The following is a 23,482-nucleotide window of genomic DNA, read 5'->3' as shown; positions in this document are numbered from 1 at the left end:
CATTAACTTTCTATACATAACCATAGAAACGACAAGCATAAGTTTCAGAAATCTGTGTGTCAATAGGCCCTCTGTTAAAAATGAAGCTGCTCCTAGCACAAAGCTGCCTGCGAGTGAACTCTGACTAAAGGGGTGACTGAAGTGTTGTTTTGCATGCAGTGGAGAAAACTGAGGAAGTCAATAATGCTCCAGGAGCAGTGACAAATCCTTGAACCTCACTTATTCAAGTACACCCAGAGTATTGCATTTCCCAGGCAGAAATGGTTTTGACATGCATAATTGTCTATGGCTATTCCAGTAAGGTATATATGCTATTAATGGCTAGTCTTGAGATGAATTTTATCATGGCATTTATAAGTAATTATGTTTTTTAAATGTGCATAAGAACTTCGGAATAAAGGATGGTAGAAAAGCAAAATTGAGTTTTAATAGCATTTTTCTATTAAAATTGCTTTCTTTTAAAATTATTCTTCATTGCTACATTAAAAATTGTATATGTTTATGTGGTACCACTCACTATTTAATATACATATTCATTGAATTATATTAAAATAATGGAAATCAAATCTTTTTCCTTAACTATTTCAATTTTTGCGGTAAAAGTATTCAAAACTCTTTTGTTTTCTTTAAAATGGAGAGCAATAGCTCATGAAGACTTCTTGCCTTGTCCCACCACCCATGGCTTACTAAACAATGGCCAACCTTAGCCCATTCCGTCCTTCTCTCCCATTTAGTAGCCATCTCCTAGTCTCAACTTCTGTGAGATCAATGGTTCTGGATTCCACAAGGAATCAAGGGCATGAGACGTCTGTCATCCCTGCCTGACTTCCAAATCTTGGCTATTGGGAATAATGCTGCTAATGTTCCTGGAATTCTAATTCCTTTTCCAAAGTGTTGTTGAAAGGGCCAGCTGTAAGAAAACTGAAGAACTATCTCAGTGTTGTTTCAAGCCCTACTAACATTGGAGTATTCACTATGTCTACAGCATCATGTTCCTTGTTACCAGAAAATCACAGTTCCTCTCTAGGTAGCTGTAGGAGGTACACATTAAAGAGTAACAACACAATGTGTTCCCTTCTAAATTTCTGTAGTAATATTTCTTAGCTCCTTTTATGAATTTTTGTCTGAAGCAAGAATCAAAGCATTTGCTTCACAGGGATTGACATAACATCTACATATTTTGGAGATTTTCAAATCTATGCACATTTATATTTTATTTGTGTATTATATAGTTAAAATAGAGATAAAGTGCAAACATTTAAACATTCTTTGCATTTTATTCTTAACCCATGGTTATTATTCATTTTCAATTTTGAGTGCCATTTAATTTTGCTTCATAGCCATTCTAACTTTGAGAAGTCACTATTTTAAGTATGAAATTCATTCTTCATAATGCATATTTCTAGTTTTGTCTGCTAACTGAAATAGGGCTTTTATTTACTAAAGTACTCAAAATTTAAAATCATTTTAGATGCTTTTACATATTCCCCTGATTTTAATAAGAGTTGAAGTGATATGTTGGTCAAATTTGGGGCAGGAAATTCAATAGAAAACAAACATATTTTTGATATTATATGTTCTGAAGAAACTATCAACCATTAAATGTGACATTCTAGTTATTCCCACACATTAATAACATTTTCAAAATTGAAGATGATTCTTCATTAGCTTAAAATGCTCTTAGCAAAATTTGTACTTTCATATACTTCATACATTCATCTATAGAATATTTGCTTCTTCCTGCACACCTTTTACAATGGAGACACAGCTCTTTGACCAAAAGTAGGCAATAGTGAAGGATATAAATGGATCAATCACAACCGGGTATCCTTTTTACTTGCTGCATATTATACTAAGTAAATTCTGATCAGACTTTTGGCTTATTTTCTTTTTCCTATCTTTTCAACTGTTGTATAAAAGTATATACCATATGATGTCTAATCCCACTCTTCACCTTGACCATATGTGGCCTTGGTGAAATGGTATACTGTATCCTAAACTCCCTTTCATTCTTTCTAAAGAAACACTATCTTCATCCCTTGTGTCATAGAGCTGTTGTGGAATTGTTCAAAGTATGCAACACAGAGTCTCTTGTACATGTACTTAGTAACAGTTAACACTAGTGTTACACTCATGTGGCTCAGAGCCTCTATTCCTGACCCAACTCTTTCTCTTCTCTTTCTTCTGTAGAAGGCTATGTGAAAGTTAACTGGCATTCTCTTTTATACACAGATCAGGTGATATACATAACAGTATTTCAAATACCAGGCCCCATAAAAATCATTAAGCAGATAAAGAAAATAGATCTTGATTTTTAACAGTATCAGTGTCTGAATCAGTGACTGTTGTCCATTGATTTAATATAAAATGCTCTTAGAAATAAACTCCCCACTGGTGTTGAAGGAGGGGAAATGACACATTATTAGAGTGAAGTAGCAAATGTTAGCAATTTCTGAAGCAATGTGATTGAGTGATGCTCTGTCTCAGAAAGAACATTTAGGAAAACTGAGACTCTTCCTTCTCCATTTCTAGTATGCAAAGCATGTCCTGTTTTCAGAGCAGGAAAGCTCTTTTTCTTCCATGACTCCCTACCTAAAGGAGCACAATGAGGACCATAACCACTTGAGCACTACTTACCCAATGCAGTGGAGTGCATGAAAGCTGTATAAAAAAAAAATCTCATTTCTCTTCTTCAGTTGCTGATTGTGACTTTGAAGCAAACAGTTGTGGGTGGTTTGAAGCCAGTGACGGTGACCATTTTGACTGGGTGTGGAGCTCCCAAAGTGCTCTTTCTGCTGATTTTCAGCAACAAGCCCCGCCTGGAGATCACACTTATGGTACAGCTCAAGGTAAAACTCTAGAGATGTTTGACACAATTCTATAAACTGCCACTTGGACCTCGGGAGAGGAAGACCACAGCATGTAGGATGATACTGACAATCAGTTGTGCTGTCTGCAAGAAAAGTTTTCCTTGTGGGTAATATGACTGGAACTGGTGCATTTTTGCCTGCAAAAACTGTAATTATCAACTGGCTATTGACATCATTTGAATATAGATGTATATACAGAGGCAGATTTTGCTATTGGTATTGAATTTTCATTGTTGAATAATTTTAATTTTAATGGCACATGAAACTTACTTGGCAGAGTGTTGAGAAAAGCTCTTGTTGCTCACAGAATCCATAGGTTAACTTAATGTTTCGGTTTTACACCCCTACAGGGCATTTCATGTTCATTTTGAAGAACAGCAGCAACTTGCTTCAAACTGCTAAACTTCTGAGCCCCACATTTAGCCAGACAGGGCCTGGGTGCACACTGTCTTTCTGGTAAGTATTGGATGGTGGCAAATTATCCTAGTAGGATAATGGCTGCAGGCATATCCCTGCCCTTGATAGCTACTCAAGGTTTACCTGTGGCTGTACTTTATAGTGACTACTGCATTAAATTAAAATAATTTCAACTTCATAGCATATTACTAGTATTGGCTATTTTATTTCTTAGGATTAAAGGAGGGCTTCCATTCTACCATTGTTTTTTAATTTAATTAGGAGTCTCCCTGTGTTTTGTAAGAGGTTTCCAGGGTTTTGAGAGCCATACAGTATGTATCTCCACAGATACATTTTTGCAAATGAGCAGCTACAGTAACTGTAGGAAAGAAATATGTCCATTACCATAATTAAATAGTAATTGGTGTGAGTGGAAGTTCAAAGCTGTACAAATTTCAACCGTCTAGGTATAGCCTCTCCTATAGTGTTTTCATTTCTTACTTTGATTTTCTTTCAGGTTTTATAACTATGGACTGTCAGTGGGGGCAGCTGAGTTGCAGCTACATCTAGAAAATTCCAGAGATATCACAGCCCTCTGGAGAGTGTTATATAACCAAGGCGACCAGTGGTCAGAGGCAACTGTCCAGCTAGGACGCATCACTCAGCCCTTCTACCTGTCCCTAGAGAAAGTCAGTCTGGCAGTTTATAGTGGGGTGTCTGCTGTTGATGACATTCGTTTTGAAGACTGTGCTCTTCCTCTTCCTGTTGAGAGTTGTGATGAGCCAAATCACTTCTGGTGTGGACAGACAAAGGCTTGTGTGGAAAGGCATCAGCTCTGTGACCTGGTAGATGATTGTGGAGATCGCACAGATGAGATTGGCTGTGGTAAGTTATTTGGGGTTAATTTTTTTTTTATTCAGAGGAAGGGTACTATGTTTTTCCTCTCATATAGTTTGGAGGTATTGGTCTTAATTGATTCACTACTTTTTAGCCAATTATCCAATGACTCAAACATAATTGAAAAATTGATGAATACTGTGTGGTTGGTTGATCAAATTAACCAAACATATCAGTAAAAATTTTTAGTTTATTTATGTTCCTATGTTACATATATGAATGATTATAAATGCCATATATGAGTGTAGGTCAGAACACAACTTACAGGCACTATGTGGGTGCTGGAATCAAACTCTAGTTATTAGCTGTAGTGACAAGTGCCTTTCCTGGCTGAATTGTCTTGGTAGCCTCTTGCCATTCTTAAGAAGGTGTATTAACTAGCTCCTATAGATACATTGATTAAAAACTATAGAATTCTCAACTTCATGTGCTTCTCAGTCAACTGAAGAGGTAGATGTTCAAGTATTTATTAATGAAATGTATGATGGCAATTCAAACTGGAACTGTGAAGAAAGATATGATGTAACTTTATAGAATAATAAAACTGAATATAGTATGAGTCACATGTCCCAACATTCAAGCTGTGTTTCCTGAAGTGTTCTTGGAGATATGGTTCTCCACTGAAGGGTGGAATTCTCCACGCTCTCCTTTGGAAAGAAGATTGAATGGGGAGTCAGTATGATGACAGTCAGTGTAAAAACTTGTTGGCTTTAGTGTCAGTTTTATGTCAAAAACTCAGCAATTTGACATCCCCCTTCTGCTTCATTGCCAAAGACTGACACCTGAAGAGTACCTGGAATGTCCCCAGTTCATATCTCAGCTGGATTGATGAGTCACAATTGAGGAATCATCAGATTAAAGCCCGTCTTGCTGCTGTCATCTGCTCACTGGCTCCTTTCATGAGGTCTGAGCTTCTCTTATGGGCTGTCTGTTCAGATGGCTTGTTCTCGCTCAGCTGCTTTGATTCACCTGCACTTCTATTTATTGTTCAGGGCTCTGGCTCACCTTTGACAAGAAGAGCCATCACCAAGATGAATAGTTAAAAGACAGCTGATATTTATATTTTAACTATTAACATATAAATGAAGCAAACATGTGAAACTCCCTATAAATTCCAAATCTCCTCTTCTCAGCCTAGTACCCACAAATGCATATTTTCATCCCACAATTTTCCAAAGCAAATATCTGGCATCAAAAAATCATTTTGACCTGAAAATTGAACATACTCTAATACCACCCTAAATATAGAGTATTGATGATGTCCTAATCAATTACTTTTAAGTTTGATTGAATGATGTCAGAAGTTTAAAAGCTCAAACATCCTTTGTATAATGTAATGGGAATGTAAATTAGTGCAGTTACTATAGGAATCAACATGGAGATTTATCAACATACCCCAAAATAGAGCTATCACATGATTCAGCTACACTGCTACTGGGCATAAACCTGAGGGAGTTCAAGAAGTAGGTAATAGGCATTGTTATACATTTGGCTATGTTAGCTATGGGAGACAACTTAGGGAGTCAGCCGCGAAGTTCATCAATGCAATAAATGGACATATTAAATGTTGTGTTATAACCAATTGTCTATTGTTCAGGCACAAAGAACAAAATCATGTTGTACACAGAAAAAGTGATAGAACTAGAGGCCATCATATTGAGTGAAATAAGCTAGACTTAGAATGACAAGTATGTCATCCTTTCTGCCACATGTGAAATCTAATGGAAAATAGATAACATGCTTTAGAGAGATAGCATAGCAATAAAGAACACTGCTCTTACATAGGACCTGGGTTCAGTTTCCTGTACCACATGGCAGCTCACAGCTCTTTGTAACTCCAGTTACAGAGAATTTAATACCTATTGTAACCCCCACAGGCTACTCCATGAATGTGGTATAAGTAGGTACACTTAGGCCAACACATACACATAGACAAATACTAAAAATAAATAAATGGCATGTGATGGGGACTATTAGAATAGAGGAAGAGAATCAGGGAATGGGGAAAGATTTTCAATTTCTGTGGTAAGATACCTTGGCCAAGTCAACTTATATAAGAAAGAGTTTATTGTGGCCTGTCAGCTTCAGATGAGAGTTCATGACCATCATGGTAAGGGGCATGGGAGCAGGCAGGTAGTGATGGTATGGAGCATATTTGATACCTTGCATACTTTTACCTACAAGAATGAGGATGACCAAGCTAACTGGGGATGGCATGAGTCTTTTGAAACTTTGAAGCTTCCCCACCCCTCCCGTGACACACCTCCTCCAACAACTCCATGCATTCTGATCCATCCCAAAGAATTCTATCAGCTGAAGATAAGATTCCAAATATATGAGCCTATATTCTCATTCTCAATTAAACCACCACATTCTACCCCATAACCCCCACAGGCTTGTGGTCACATCATAATATAAAGTGCATTTAGTCCAACTTCAAAAGTCCCCATAGTCTTCCACAGTGCAATTTAAAAGTCCAAAGTTTCTTCTGAGACATAATGCACTATTTTAATTGTAACTACCCTCTCCCTCACTGTAAAGTCTAAAAGCAAATCACATACCTCTAACATGTAATGGTCCAGAATACAAGTTACTACTCTAAAAGCGAGGAATGGGGTCATAATGAGGATATACTGAGTCAAAGCAAGAATGAAACCCAGTAGGACAAACTCCAAATCCTGTAGTGCTATGATATCTCATGTCAAAAGACTTAGATGGTTCTAAAATTCCACCTTTGCTGACTACACCACACCTCTCTCTTTTGGGCTAGTTCCACTTTTTATCTGCCACTCTCCTGGGTTGACATTTTCTGCCTCTGGCACCTCTTACATCTTGGAGTCTGGAACCCAATGCAAGCTTTGCTTTTACAGCTTCACTCTCCGGGCCTTTGTTCAGGGACTCACCTACCCCATCCCTGGCGTCAGTAGCTTTCCTAATTGTGAAGGAAGATTCCACACCTTTTCTCCTACTCTCTAGCTCTGTTGCTAATATTGTTCCCCTATGAAAACTCTTGAGTTGTGTCACCATATTGTTTTTGAAGCTCTTCTTTGGATGGCCTGTTAATATATTATTACAATGTTTAACCACTTTCCTAGTTCAAAGTCCCCAAATCTTCCATATGCCTCAGAAAGCCAGCATGGTTAGGTCTGTCACAGCAATAGCCTATTTCCTGATAATAACTTCTGACTTAGTTACTTTTACATTGCTGTGATAAGAACCATGACAATAAAACTTATAGAAGAAAGACTTTATTGAAGATTTATATTTAAGGGCTTGATAACTTATTAGCATGATGATAAGAGGACATGCAGGAAGACATGGCACTGGAGTAATAGAGTTGACATCCTTATCTACAAATAGGGGACCAAAAGAGCTCATTGGGAATGGGTAGGATTTTGAAACCACAAAACCTGCCTTACAGACACACCTTCTCTAACAGGCCACACCTCCTACACCTCCTAATTCTTGTCAGACAGCTCCATCAACTGAGGAACCAAACATCCCCATGTATGAACCTAAGGGATAATTCCCATTCAAACAGCACAGTTGTCAAGGAAGGGTAATAGAAGTTAGTAGATAAGACCAAAATATGTTATAAGTATGTATGAGAATTTAATGATGAGATGCATTATTTTGTATAATTATTATATACAAGCAATAAAACAAAATAAAATGAAAACATCAGATTGATGAGACACAGTGAAAAGTTGATAGTATACATAATGTACAGTGGACAAAATTAGATATGGAAGAAGGCACAAGTATTTAGCACATATAGGAAAGATAATGTATGATAAGGAGAAATATGGATGAGGAAGACCTGTAAGCCATTATAGTTGGGGCTCAGATAAAAGAGTTTAGATTAAATGGGAATATTGGAATTACCAAGTAGTTTTACATAGAGAAAGAAATGGTACTGCTGCCATTGAAGGATCATGATTTAGGCATGTAGAGACATTTGGAACTGTGGTGAGAAGAAATGAAAAATACTCTTTTAGAATGAGATATGGGAAAACCCCTCATGATAATCCTCTTGAGTACCTGGAAATATGTTCGGTTTTTTTTCTGATAAACTGGAATTTATTTGGGACTTCACTTTGATGTAAGCAACTTTTCCATGATACTCAGGTGATCCTTATTTAGAAGTATTACAGAATAACAACTCTCAGCTTTATTAGAATCACTGAGAGATATTATTAAAAAGTCCTGATGTAGGGACTGAATTGATGGCTCAGAGGGGAAAGTACTTGCCTATGGACCTGAGTTCAAATCCTAGAACCTACATTGAAAGCCATGAGTAACCATAGCAGTGAGATTAAGGGTGGCAGAGCAGAGATAAAACTCCTCGGTCAATCAGTACAGCTAGCTCATCAGTGAGTGATAGAAGGGGAAGAGGTCTCACAAGTTGAGTACTTGCTATATATGCATGAGAACAGGTGTTTGGATACCAGCACCTACATGACTACCCTGATGCTGGCATGATTCCCTGCATACATATAACCCTTGCATGGAGAGAGCCAAGGACAGGAAAGGCACTGGGTTTTTTTTTGGTTGCTAGTAAAGCCTACAATAATAAACCCACATGTTCCATGTCCAGTCAGAAAAACTCCACATCAAAAGATCAAGGCAAAAAAAAAAAAAGATACACTGATGCCCTCCTCTGTCCTCTATCTTCACTTATATGGGAGGGATGAGTACCCTCAGGTACAGATGTGAATATTAACCACACACATATGCAACATGCATACTCTCTCTTTCTCTCTTTCTCTCACTCATACACACACACACACACACACACACACACACAAACACAAAACCGCAATAATTAGGTTGAGGTTGATAGAAGAGAATAGCCTCCATGCAAACACATGTATCCTCATGATGCATGTGTGTGCTTACCAAACAGGAACACATACAAGCATATACACTAAACACAAGTGCACATACCAAAGGCAATATAAGAATCCCAGTGTAAGTTTTTAAAACTATTTGGTCGATTAAATCAACGGTTCATATGTGAATTCTAAGCTTTAGTGGTTTTGTTTATTTGTCTTTTAATGTTCCCTGATTGGCACATTCAGTTAAGTTTGAAATGCACCTAGTCAAATGTGCTATAATGAAACAGCCATGGTCATTTGACTGAGACTATGATAATAGTTGCACTAGGGATTAAACCTAGGTCCTTGTGCTCGATAGACCAGTGATTTATCTCAAAGCTAAATCACATACCCAGGGTATCAGAATTGATGGATCAGAGGGGAAATTATCAGAAATGAAAATGAATGAACAGTAAAAATATTTTAAAAGATAACTCTTTAAGCATTTCATCTTCACTCCATGGAATATTATTTGATATCTAGGAATTATGCTTTCTATAACTATGCTTTGTGTCATATTTAAAAACTATAGCTTTCCTATGTGTGATCCAAGTATCAATCATTCCCCCATTAAACATTGTTTAATGCCCCTTTCAGCACCTGAACTACAGTGTGACTTTGAAAATGGAATTTGTAACTGGGAGCAAAGTATGGAAGATGACTTTGACTGGACCAGGAACCAGGGTCCTACTTCAACATTGAACACAGGTCCGATGAAGGATAACACACTTGGTACAGCCAAAGGACATTACCTCTACATAGAAACATCAGGGCCACAGGTTTTTCAAGACAAAGCTATTTTACTCAGTCCGATCCTTAATGCCACTGAAGCAAGTAGCTGCACCTTCCGCCTGTACTACCACATGTTTGGAAAGCATATTTATCAGCTGGCTGTCTACCAGAGAATCTGGAGCAATTCCAGGGGACAGCTGCTATGGCAGATATTTGGGGATCAAGGTGACAGATGGATAAGGAAACACCTCCCCATTTCCAGCAGGCAGCCCTTTCAGGTAGGATAATGGGTTTCATTATATATATTTGAAATGTTTCCTACTGTCTAAGCAATGTGAAATACCTGTATTCTTGAGTTAAAAGCTGGTGGAATTGGATCAAAGATACTTTGAAACATACCCATCATTTACTGGAGCCTACACTAAGGCTCTTTGAGTTGCTTTGCTCCATGACTATCTCAATAATGGATGTTTAACATCTCCTTAGATGAGCGCTTGACACTAGAAACAGCTGCAGGTCCCTCCAATGTTAAGTGCTTGTTCACTGAAATTAAAACATCAGAAAAAAGAAGAGCTTGGCATAATCTGTGAGTTTTGCAGACTGCAAACTCATAAATACATGCTTTTGAATACATCATTTGACATTTTAACTGTTTATAGGTGAGCAGCTGAAATACATTGCATATAGTTCTGGGCTTCATAAAGACAGTTTATTTTAAGGATGTCATGTACTTTAATCATATTCACCCCTGGTAACCTGCCGTTTCTCCTCCTTCATATTTATTTTGTCTTATGTATATAAAATCTGGAATCCACAGATGTGAGAATTCATGCTATATTTGACATTTTCATTCTGGCTTGTTTCACTTAATATAATTATCTCTAGTTGCATCAGTTTTCCTGTGAATGCCACAATTTATGTTTTTTGTGACTGAAAAAAAAATCTGTATTAGTTATGCCATGTGAAACTACAAGAAAGAGTACATGCCATTTTAAATATCTCATGACTTCTCTCAGGAAGAACTCAAGTTTGACTCAATTACCTTATACCTGGAGGAACTTATTGTTTAAATAATTTATGTAACAACATTGCCCTATGGTATTTTTATTTTTATATATTTTATTATAAATCATCTTATTTTACATATAAATCCCAGTTTCCTCCCCCTCTCATCCTCCCATGTCCTTCTCTGGCCCCCCCATCCCATTCCCCATCCACTCCCCAGAGATGGTGAGGCTTTCCGTGAGGGATCATCAGAATCTGTCAAGTTATTTTGGGTAGGCCCTAGGCACTCTTCCATGTACCTAGGCTGAAAAAGTATCCCTCCATCAGGAATGGACTCCCGAAGTCTGTTTGTGCACTAGGGATACATCCTGGTTCCACTGCCAGAGGCCCTGTGGAATGCCCAGCTCTCCTTGCTGACACCCACATTACATTCATGGGGTGTGGTTTGGTCCTATGTTGCTTCCCCAGCTGTCAAACTAGGGTTTATGAGTTCCTGCTTGCTCAGGTTAGCTCAGGTTAGCTGTGGGTTTTCACAGCATAGTCTTGACCCTTTCTTGGTCACTCCTCCCTCTCTTCAAGGAGTTTGGCTCAGTGCTTAGCTGTGGATCTCTGCTTCTTTTTTCATCAGCTACTAGGTGAAGGCTCTAGGATAGCATTTAAGATAGTCATCATTCTCATTATAGGGAAAGGGCATTTAATGTAGCCTCTCCCACTATTGCTTAGATTCCTAGTTGGGGTCATCCTTGTGGATGTCTTCTAAAAGTCAAACTAGCAAGTGCAAATACACATGTGTCTTTTTACAAATTTGTAGACTTTTGTGTGCTTTATGTTTGCTTTTCATTAATTCCCTGAAGTTAATTCAGAGGCCCTCCTCCCATATTTTGGAGGTTCTATAGATATAAGGGAGTACATGTCTGAGAAGTCATCATTTGCCTGTGGTCAAAAAGGTTGTAAGAAATGGGACTTAATCAAAATAAAGTTGACAAATGGCCAAGTGACTGCCATTCCTTCTGTTACTTGTACTTAATGAAGCCTATAACATATAGGAGCTTTAGTATTTGTTTTTCCTTCTGCTTGTCAAAGAGATCCATGCATAAAGTACTATAAGAAATATATTTATCATGACTCAAAGTTCTGTATTTATTTTTTATGTGCTAAATCTCTTTCAGTTACCAATATTGAAAGCATTATCTCCATCTAAATGCCTAGATTGTGTTAACTATTTTATAGACTCAAACATAGTTCCGCAGCAGCTAACAATCACAACTGCACATTGATGGTGACTCAGTTGGTAAAAGAGCACGTGGAGATTGGTAATTTGTCCAGAGAAGTATAAATTGGAAGCATGAGGTCTAATCTTTCATGGTTAGGGTGATATCTTTCTGGCTGCCACAAAAGCATGGAACAACACAGTCATTGATATTAAATAAGTCTTAATTGCTAGGTCTTTTGTAATTTAGATCAAACTCTTATTAAAGTATTGACTCTTCTTGTGAAGGTGACTCAATAACTGGTTTCCTGGAGAAAGCAACTTCACAGTAAGATGCACGCAGGACTTACTGAAGCAGCCTGCACTATAAACCCAAACGTGGAAGCTGGAAATTGAATACTGCAGTTCACATAAAAAAAATTATCCTTGATCTCAACCAACCAATCATCTAATAAAAGAACTTGTAAATGAAAAGTTCTTTTAGTCCTTTATTTTTAATGAAATATACCCAAGAAATAATAAGTGTGTATTTTGCATCTTGTATTGATATGTCAAGGTAGCTCAAGTGGAGTTTATTTTAATCAAGAAGGCATTTTTTCTCCATTGCATAGTAGCTAGTCCTAGTTTCTATTCTGAGAAACAGTGGAAGAATTAATGCTTTCATTAACTGTAATATCATAAGGGAAATTACTTAACTTGGCTGCCAGCAGATACCAGGTTCTCATGAAGTATTTCCTTAAAAGAAAATTTCATAGACATTTCTGGATCACTCACTTAAAATGAAAAGAATAGGATAGGATTGGATTGCAGGGTTCCTAGTTTGCCGGTCTGTGTCAGTTGGAATAAACACAATGCTATGTGTAGCCATATAAAGACTCTACAAATCATTACAGTTAATTTATTGAAATTCCCATCTGAATTTTATTATGAGTAATTGATTCATAATTGACCCTATGTTTTGGACATTTCAGTCAATACAACAATCAAGATAATGAACATATGCCTATGTCCAATTGCTTTCTGTGAATCTTACATTTTTATATAAAGGGAATCAGAGTGCATGAAATCTTTAATCACCTATCTCATTTGGTATAATTATTTTAAGATTTATTTATGCATCAGCATGTGTCAAAATCATTTGTATAAAGCATACTATTTGAGTTAACTTGGTAACTGCAGTATGGGATATTATAAATAAATCATACCTGCACAGGTATGTAAATTTATTTATATAAACAATGACTCATTTCCATAGAGGAGTAAAATGGAGATGATTGGCTGATGTATCTGCATTTGAGACTATTACTTGGTTTTAAATTTCTCCAATTTTCATTCCTATCAACAGTATATGAATGTTCCAAATCTAAGCCAATGCCTATTACATCATTAGTCTTTTAAATTTAGCTCTTTTAAAGACAATGAAAGCATCCAATTGTAGTTTTAACTAGCATTGCTGTGGCCCTATATTGAACACATTTTCATGAGATTAGTTGTCCAGTTAATATGTGTTATATTTTTGAAATCCTTTGTAAAATTTGGAAAATTGGGTTATTGTTGAGTTTTTATATATTACAAATGGAGGTGTTTTATTGGAGTTATGATTTACATTGCAGTTTTATTACTCTATTACCTTGTACAGTGTCTGTAACTCAGATGTGTAGTAAGAGTTTATTGAGTTATTGTTTGACTAGACGATGAAGTCATATTTAGTAAGTAGGATGTTAGGACTATTATTTGCACATTTAGTTTGATTTTTATCACATTGTATACAAGTAATTTAATTTATTAGAAATTTTAAGTTGCTAAACTAATTATTTCGTTCATGGCAACAATGGTTAGCTTTTATAAGAAGATGATTTAACAATTCTGATATCTTTGAAAAAGCTGTGGTGATGGCTTAGTATGCAAAGTGCTTGCTGAGTTCAAATCTCCAGAAACTACCTCAAAGCCAGACACCATATAAATGTGATTGCAATTGTAAATATTCTCAATTCTATTATACTGAAATCATGGTCAGGGACAGAATATTTCTCAAAGGTTTATGGGTCGACTAAGTAGGCTTATGCAGTGGTGAACAAGAGTCCTTGTCCCAAACAAGATGCAGGACAAACACCCTAGGCTATCTTCTGCCTCCACACATGAGCTGTAGTTCAAGTGCCCAAATATACACAGGCATACATTAAACACATGTGTGTACAAACACACACACAGAGAGAGGGGGGGAAGAGAGGGACAGAGAGAGAGAGGGACAGAGAGATTAATCTATAAATTATCTTTTGACATTTGGATACTAGTATTTTAAATTCAGTAGTTGTGAATTTTACTTAAAATATTCTCAATTTATTTTGACAGGCTTGTGTCTTTTTATATTTACATTAAATAATAGTTTTAAATGACCCCCCAAATAGCTAACAATAGTATGTGTTCTTTTCTCGTGATCAAACTACTGTTTTCATAAAATTTGCATAAATGTTTTTTGGAAAGTAAGGATTTTGGGAGCTGGTGAGATGACTCAGTGAGTAAGGATTTTTACCTTCAAGCCTCACTACCTAAACTCCACCGCTGGGAGACACATAGTAAAAGGAAAGAAATAACTCTTACCAGCATATGTCTGTAAGGACAGGGATATAGAATAAATATATAAAAAAATAAAGCAATAAAAAGTTTAAAAAGGAAGCATGAAGATATTTACATTTTTTAATTTTCATTCTAAAATAATTTCAAAATGCCTCTGTGGTAAGCATCCCTGGTCCCCAAGAGCAGCTGGCATTAATATTTCCTTGGGTATATTTTTTATTCTGTTAGTTCTGTTCTTTGTTTTTGTCTTTCATATTATTTAGAAGCATATTTTTTTTTCTAAGAAGAGAGAGAAATGGGTGGATTTCAATGGGAGGGTAAGGCAGGAATAATTCTGGAGAATCATTTCCCTGGGCAAGGGGAAACTACAATTAGAATATATTATATGAAAATTACATTTCCAATAAAAGAAAAATAGAAAAATAATCATGTGGCTAATTACACAAGGCTGAGTAGTCTTCAGCTGTCATCAATCTGAACAGGAGACGGCCTTTGTTTCTCAATGGAAGCCCGGTCTAGAATTAGAATAGTAATATGCAGTGAGGTATTATTTGGCCCCTATTCCTCAGTCTACTGAAGGAAATGAAGTTATTGTCTCTAAATCCTTACAGGAATTAAGGAAGAAAGGCTAAGTTTTAGGTCTCCTGAATTTCTCCTCGGTGATCTTGACATTGTGGTCTATTTTTTCCTTATTATTCATATGATTTAAAAAATTACACATTAGACATGAAAATCAAAATAGTAAAAGCCTATACATTGAAAGTATAACATTGTCTTGAACAATTTGATATCTTTATCTAATATACAGCAACTCAAACAATGATTCCACTAATTAGTGGAGGAAACTAGTTACTTTGTCTGATCCAGTCATTATCCAGATTGTCTGAAAAATCTACATTTATTCATGAGCCATGGAAAATGACTCATTCATCCCAAAAATCTTTTCTTTTAATAAATGACATGAAAATTTTTATGTATTTTCCATGCTGCATCCTTTACAGAGTATTCTCATATTTTCTGAGTCATAATGAATTATGATATAAAAACCTAAGAAAACACTGATAATTATATATTGTAACATCTGAAACACATTTTGGAATGTGTCTAAATTTTGTAGGACTTGATTTCCAATATTATAATAATATGCTATACTAACATTCTTACTATACTAATTATTAAGTCATATATAATACTAAAAAAGGAATAGTGTATTTAAATACATTGCAGGTTATGACAAATGACATTTCTAGGAGTAATTATATCTTTTAGCTGATACAGACTGAGGAATATCTGTAGGCATGACTTGGTGCTTTCAAGCCTATTATTCCTTATGATAATGTTGTCATGTATTCTGCTTATTGTAGAGCACGGCCATGATACCAACATAAAAATTTGTGACCCTAAGAAATGACAACTAAGTACTGTACTTGATGGGACTTAGTTGGCAGACTTAAAAGTCAACTTGAACATGATTTGTTGTTTTCCTTCAGGGAATTCTTACTACTCTAAGTTCTTGGTAACTAATGTGTTCAATAAGGTTTGTTGCATTAAACCAAAGTTATTCAATATTTCTCAGAACTCAATAGTTTCCAGAATGATTTTGAGATGAGACCTCTCACTTTCTCCTGGTACTGAACCATCAGCATATTTCCATGAAAAATCAATTCAGCAGAATGACATCTCCAAGGGAAAGGCCTTAGGGACTTATATGTCAAAAAAAAAAAAAAAAAAAAAGCATTTGAGACAGCTTTAATTGTAGAGGTTGTTGAATTAAATGAGTGAGAAAGGAAACTTTATCCTAGCTATTTTGAAAAGTATTTAACTTCTAAATTTCAAAATTTAACTTCTAAAGATGTTTCAGCTCATACATTCAGCATACTACTGACATGAAAAGAAATTTTCTAGTCATACATTCTTTATTGCATATACCATCACTTATATGCCATGGTGTTACATTGATAGTCTAGGTAATTAATAAAAAGTAACTTTCTCATGTATTTACTTTATGTTATTTCCAGGTACTTTTGTGGTGGCTCATGAAAAATGTTACATCAAAATAACAGAACATGAAATTTTAATGTATTTAACATTAAGATTATTCTTAGGGATGGAGTCATGGTTCAACACTTCAAAAAACTTTTTGTCCTTGTAGATAATCACAATTTGAATTCCAACATCTGTGCTGGGTGTCTCACAATGACCTGTAATTCCAGTTCTAGGTGATACAATGCCCTTTTTTGGTTTCTATAGAATCCCCATGTCCCACAGCCCATAGATAGAGAAGAAGGAGCAAAGAAGGGAAGGAGAAAGGAAAGAAGGGAGGGCTGGAGGGGAGGGAGGGAAGGAAGGGTATGTGTGTGTGTGTGTGTATGTGAGAGAGAGAGAGAGAGAGAGAGAGAGAGAGAGAGAGAGAGAGAGAGAGAGAGAGACAAAGAGACAGACAGAGAAAGAATGTTTTCTAAAAAACAATATTCTTCTCACCAAGGATTCCACCCAGGTCTGCTCTAGTACCACCGGGTTCAGGAATCTTTGTTTTGTGCAGTTTTCCATACTGTCTATAGATAGAACATGCCTTCTTATATTGAATTGAGATCTCTATTCCCTTTGTTTTTCTCTTGTAAGAATGAATCCTTGGTATGGATTTTGTATTCGTGGCATTCAGTGAAAAGTATTACATCACCCGGGTTTATTCCAATTTATTGGTTGTTTGACAATACAGAATCCACTGATCTTTACTGGTAGCTTATTTTATCAACAACTTCTCTTTGTTTTCCCTGAAGAATGTAATTATACACAAAGTAGACCTAGGACAGGAGCTTTTGAATGAAAGGTGCCCCAACATTTTGGCATTGTAATGTGACATTGTATTCTATGAAATTCATATTGGAGAACCACATCTACAGAAAAGGGACAAAAAGTGTCAAGTGTGTTATATACATTCAGGATTTTCTAGTGGACCACATCCTTAGCTATCCTTGGCTGCAGAGAACTTGAAAGTTAAGTTAGAAAGTCTCCTGGTACATTCTAGAAACCTGTTTCAATTGTGATTTAAAAAAATGAATGAATGAGTAAATTTTATAGAGAAAGATGAAATAATACTTTAATTATTTGTTATATTTTTATATTTTATATGTGGGATATGCCTATAAAAACCAATGTTGCATTGGTTTTTAATACTACTAGATGAAAAACAAATGCTTAAATTATATTATAAATAAACTAGGGCCATATTTAACAAATGTTAGTTTCATCTCACTTTCTCTGAAATTACATACAGAAGTGCTGAATGCATAAATTTTATGTCACTTTACATAACATCTTTCTTCAAAGTATGGGTAGTGTAAGAGAATTTACATGGGAAGGTTTTAGAAGGAATTTTCTAACATGAGCTCTCTATTACCAGCAGTCAAAGATGTGTGTGTTGCTATGCACTGCTCCCTCAATCTTGGGTTACCACCTTCAATATCTCAGAGGTTGTCCTGCTTTAAAATGTTATCCCAGTCTTTTGTATCATATCTGTAAAAACAAACAAACAAAAAAAAACAAAAAAAACAAAATGATGTAAAGTGACAATTTTACAAATAGCAGTAAGCAAGGAAGGAGAGGACTCAGTTGGGTCTGACCAGTTAACCAGACATGGTGACAATACACCATCCCATCCCATAGGAGGCAGTGGCAGGACATGATGTGTTTGAGACCATCATGGCCTAACTAGGGAGATACTGTCTCAAAAATAGAAAATACAAAAAAAAAAAAAAAAAAAAAAAAAAAAAAAAAAGAAGCAGAGCAGATAAACAGTGATAAAAAATTGCTAGTAATTTGCTAGGAATACTTTAGAAAACAAGTCCAATATCTTAAATCTATTCTTTTAATCCTCCTGAATTTATTAGGACTTCTGTAACAATAAATGCAACATATTTATTAAATACTCTGTAATTATAGTAGGATATTGCTAAGGGTTTTCTTCATTGGAGATATGCAGAAAAATTTGAAAGATATATATATATATATATATGTCAATACTAAATGTTTATATAATAAGAGACAGAGAGGAAAGATTGCAGGTATCAGGAATGATTTTTTGATAATTTGCCAAACGATAGAAAAAGCAAAAAACAAAACAAAACGCCCTGAAAGATAGACACTAAGTGTGAACATGAATATGCTAATTTTATTATGAGTTTAAATATTGTCAGCTTCATTTTCCTTTTTTCCCCTCCCTTCCTCTGTTTATCTATCCACCTCTCCCTTCCTTCCTCTATCTTTTCTTCCTATCCTCCTCCCCTTACTCCTTTGAAATATACCCGCATTTTAGTCCTTTCTACAGAGGAATTTTGCCAAATCCCTTTGCCCCACCTCTCACTAGATTTAGAACAAAGTGCATGATGCCTCTTGCCTCTGTTGCAGTCCTGTATGATTTGGTGGATTCTGTCAGGCTGAAGCTGCAGCACTGGCAGACAGCTGTGTTGAAATCTCTTCTGTGGGATATAGTTGCCCTTTGGAGCCTTGTATACACAGGCTGGGTGTGCCAGCACCTGCTCCACTCACCTCCACTTTACAAAGACTGTTTAAACATACTATGTAAAGGTGGGAGGGCGTGTCAAACACCATGACTGGGTTATCTCATTGAAAAGTCTACACATCATCTCATTTCTGATACAAATAATCCTAACCAGACCAACAAACGCTCTCGACACACAACCAAAACGGCAGCTTCTCTCTGATGTATTGCTCACTATGAATAATGGGATGAAATATGTCCTGAATGATTTGTCTCTACAGAGCCACATTGTTTCCATCACATGAAATATGTCAGGTTTGCCTTTCCTCTGCATTTTTAGAGAATTATAACACCTTGAACTAAATCCTCTTGCTGATACTGGTGACACATGAATCCGGCTTTTATCTTCAGTGGGAATCGATGTGTCACATAGTGTTCACTGAGAAGAGGGTCTGGGCCTCTTTTGAAATTCTTTGTCAGATGATTGCTTTATCTTGATTTGTGCCTTCAGCCCTTTTCTCATTCAACAGAAGTGATTGTGTTGCTATCTGTTAGATAGAGCACAGCGATCTATACCAATTTACACTCTGAGGCTGGCCTCCTTCCAGAGCTGTTTATGGATCATACTGGTTTCCTATAGATGAGGGACACAATGCATTGTTTCTTAGTGTCTGCTTGGAGATTTAGGTTTTCCTACAAACTCTGTTAGTTGAGAATAACTACAGGTAAGTACTGACTTGGGAAAAAAGGATAATTTGTCACTCTTGGGGATGAACCACTTATTAGTTGTCCAGTGCCACTCTGAAACTATGTATTTACAAACAACAAACACAGACTCAGCAACTCAGCAGGGTGTGTGTGTGTGTGTGTGTGTGTGTGTGTGTGTGTGTGTGTATACTTTTGTGAGCACAGGTTACTAAGGGAGAGTGAGAGTTCATGGGAGGGTTTCATGGGAGGTAGCTGGGTGGGGCTGGAGGAGGTAAAATATAATTCTATTCCAATTAAATGTATTTTAAAAAAGATTTTAGTGAAATACTCCTTTACACACAATAGAAGAAAATTACAGATTATTATTCTAATTCTTTCTTAGCATATCTGTGTCTAAAGTAAACCACTGTTCCTTTTACATCTTGCTCATGAGATGCTTTATGGACAGTTTTCTAATATTGTTTTCAAAGCAGTGTTATCAGCTTTTGCCAAACTAAAAATGGATTATGAATGCGTCAAGATGATGTTCTTGGAATGGAAGTGAATACTTTTAAAGAATATTTTCCTTTCCTAAGCACACATTCCATCTTTCTTTATTAAGCATTATTTGTTTAAGAAACATGTTCTTTCATTATTACCATCTTGAAGACTTTAACTTGAACCTGAAATTTTTAGGTCTGTGTTGCAGTGGCCTAGTAGATCTATTATTTATGCTATGATATAAATAAATTAAAACCTTGTCCCAACAGGAGGGGAGACCCAATAATACAAGTTAATGTTATTCTGACATAGTCAAGGTGACAGATGACTATATAGCCCTGAATCAATTTCCAGGAGGATTGAGAACAGAGAAGAAAGGTAGAGGGAAATTTAAAATAAGATGAAAAAAAGAAATATAGGGCCTAGACTGCATAACTCCAAACTTCTCGGCTATTAGAAAATACTATGGTATGTGTCTGCAGCTGTTGTTTAGTTTGAATATTTGATAAATCGACATTTCTCTGTTTCCGAGTTACTTTCTGTCTATGACAGTTTTCTATGAATAGAATTTGGCTTTAATAGCCCCATTCAAACCTCATGTAGACTCAATCTCCATCATGATATCGAGGTGGAACCATTTTGAGATGATTAAATTGAGGGCTCCAATTCATATAGGGATGGGTACCCTAAACAAAGGAGTACATTAATTATCCTGGGAGTGGCTGGCTAAAAAGTTTATTATTTTTTTTCTTCCTTCACACATGATGAGATAGACACGTGTACTCATGCTGCTGTACAGGCTCCACACACAAAACTTATATACTCTTACGGTGTGATGCCCTATCATGTTGGTACAGGAAGAGAGCTATCAACATTTTTTTTGTGTTGAGATAATGTGACAGTTTGAATAGATACAGTGTCTGTAGACTCACACATTTGAATTTTTGGACATAGAGAGGGGGCACTATTATGATGTGAGTCCTTGTTGGAGGAAGTGTGTCACTGTGGAGACAGGTTTTGATGTCTCCTATGCCCAGTGTGGCACACAGACTCCCCCTGTTGCATGTGGATCAGGATGTAGAACCCTCAGCTCCTTCTCCAGCACCATGTCTGCCTGCATGCTGTCATGTTTCTTGCCATGACAATAATGAGCTAAACCTCTGAAAATGTAAGCCAGCCCCAGTTAATGTTTGCCTTATAAGAGCTGCTGTGGTCATGATGTTTCTTCACAGCAATAGAAACTGACTCAGAAAGAAAAATAGGCAACTAATGACTGATGGAAGAAGGAGAATTAGCCTTTTTCAGGGATGAGGCCAATATAAAGTGGCAAATTATGAATCTATATTCAGATAACTTGACATGGGATTTCATAGCTTCCAGAACTGTGAGGCACATATCTCTGTTTTATAGAACTGTGGTATTTTTTTTTTTTTTTGATAAACAGAAAACAGAAAATTTCTGTTGATCAAACAAAATACCACACTTCTATAGAACCATACTAACAGTTGTAATTTAGGATATTTGAGTTGTTCATTGAGTTAGGGCTATGAGACCATGCTTCAAAAGAATTTACAAATACATTGTAAAATGGTTTGTTTATTATAACATTAAACTAAAAATTTCTTTGTGTGAAATGAATTCCATTCTTCCCAAAAAGATATAAAAGGTTTAGGCCTGAAGTTCACAGAGAATGATGACCATTCAAATGGATAAACTCATTGTGTAATTCAGTAAGTGAAATGGCACCCAGCAAGAAAACGGAAGCTAGAACTGAAATTAGCAGTATGGAACACTCTGGAAAACATTAATGCTCAGTGAAAGACAAGGACAACACAAACATCAGTCTATGAGTCTGCTAATATTATACTTCAAAACCACAAAAATTGGTGGTAGCCTTGGTGGGTTATACACAAGGAGATCAAATGCATTTTGGGAGAGCATCTTGTGATGAACTTTCTGTGACTTTATAACAGCTTTAGCTACATGATGGTATCATACACTTAACTGTACATTTTACATGGATAGATTTTATCAGCAATACATTATGCTTATGGGTATAAACTGTATGAATATTTTGAATAAACATGTGCAGTGTGGCAATTATTTTTAGATCATAGAAATGTGCTTATTTGTAGAATTGGTGGAAAGATTAGTGTGCTGGTTAGTTTTATAGCTAAGCTAGACACAGGCTAGTCATTTGGAGAGAGAAGGCCCCAATTAAGAAAATTCCCCCAACATGAATGGTCTGTGGTCAAACAGGTAGTGTGTTTTCTTGATTGATGCTTTGATCTACTGTTGCCTGGAAATGTAAGATGAAATCAATTCTTTCCTCCCCAAGTTGCTTTTGGTCAAGGTAGTTTCATATCAGCAATAAAAACTATAACTAACACAATGTTCCAATGGAAGCCAGTTAAAAATCTTGTAGGATCTTCTTGTGGCTCTATGTACTACAGTGCCTAATTAAATGACTTAATAATTCTAACAGTCACAGTATTGTTTTAAATACACAGCATATATACATAGTAATATTTTTTTTAAAAAAAGAAAGGTTTTAAACAGAGCTGCGTAGGGAATGACTGTGGGTATATTTGAAAATTTTCAAGTGTTTGTAGTGAGGATTGTTCTGTTGTTGAATTTTATTGTTTTTTAAATAAAAGTCAAACATGAGTGTAGTAAGGAACTGAAAAGAATACAGCTTGCCAGAGTCAGGCAGGATTTCTGTATTGGCATGAGCACGTCTCTTCCAGCTGTATCACAAGATGTTAGGGGGTATTAAGCAAAGGAGAGAAAAAAATGTTCTAATAAAGTTACAATTTTATAGAGAAACAAGTGCATGTAAAATTTTCTTTAATGTCTTCAGAAGTTAGTACCAAAATAAATGTAAATCATATTGCTTCCTTGGGTTCCATTTCAGTACTCTATTTCAGCTGCCTTCATGCCTGCCTGGTCTCTCTGTGTACTTCTCATGGCTCTCAAGGATGACCTCTTCTTGAAAGATGGCCTTATCCTCAGTTTTAGTGTGTCTCTAAACTTACTTGCAAATGATGCTTGTAAGTTCATTCTCTGATTCAGTAGCTTTCTCCCATATGGGACTTTATCCTTTCTCATTGACTATCACTGCAATTTTATGGTTTGCATATGACAGAAAAACTCCAGTCAAACAGTAAGATTTATTTCCTTGTGGCCACCCATGTGTTCTATCACCACAGTTTATCAGAAGTTCCCCTAT

At 36.1% G+C, this 23,482-nt stretch overlaps 1 protein-coding gene across 1 annotated transcript in view; it reads left to right on the top strand.

Annotated features, from left to right (window-relative positions):
* Malrd1 (MAM and LDL receptor class A domain containing 1) overlaps positions 1–23,482 on the top strand; it is a 602,535-nt gene that overhangs the window by 140,885 nt on the left and 438,168 nt on the right. Inside the window, exons 14-17 of the mRNA XM_051205714.1 lie at positions 2,697–2,849; positions 3,221–3,326; positions 3,784–4,151; positions 9,638–10,050. Of these exons, the coding sequence (XP_051061671.1) occupies positions 2,697–2,849; positions 3,221–3,326; positions 3,784–4,151; positions 9,638–10,050 (1,040 nt within the window). The remainder of the gene's footprint in view (positions 1–2,696; positions 2,850–3,220; positions 3,327–3,783; positions 4,152–9,637; positions 10,051–23,482) is intronic.

This window comes from Phodopus roborovskii, unplaced genomic scaffold (assembly GCF_943737965.1).
Source record: "Phodopus roborovskii unplaced genomic scaffold, PHOROB, whole genome shotgun sequence".
Taxonomy (NCBI): domain Eukaryota; kingdom Metazoa; phylum Chordata; class Mammalia; order Rodentia; family Cricetidae; genus Phodopus; species Phodopus roborovskii.
This window is presented reverse-complemented; position numbering and strand designations above follow the sequence as displayed.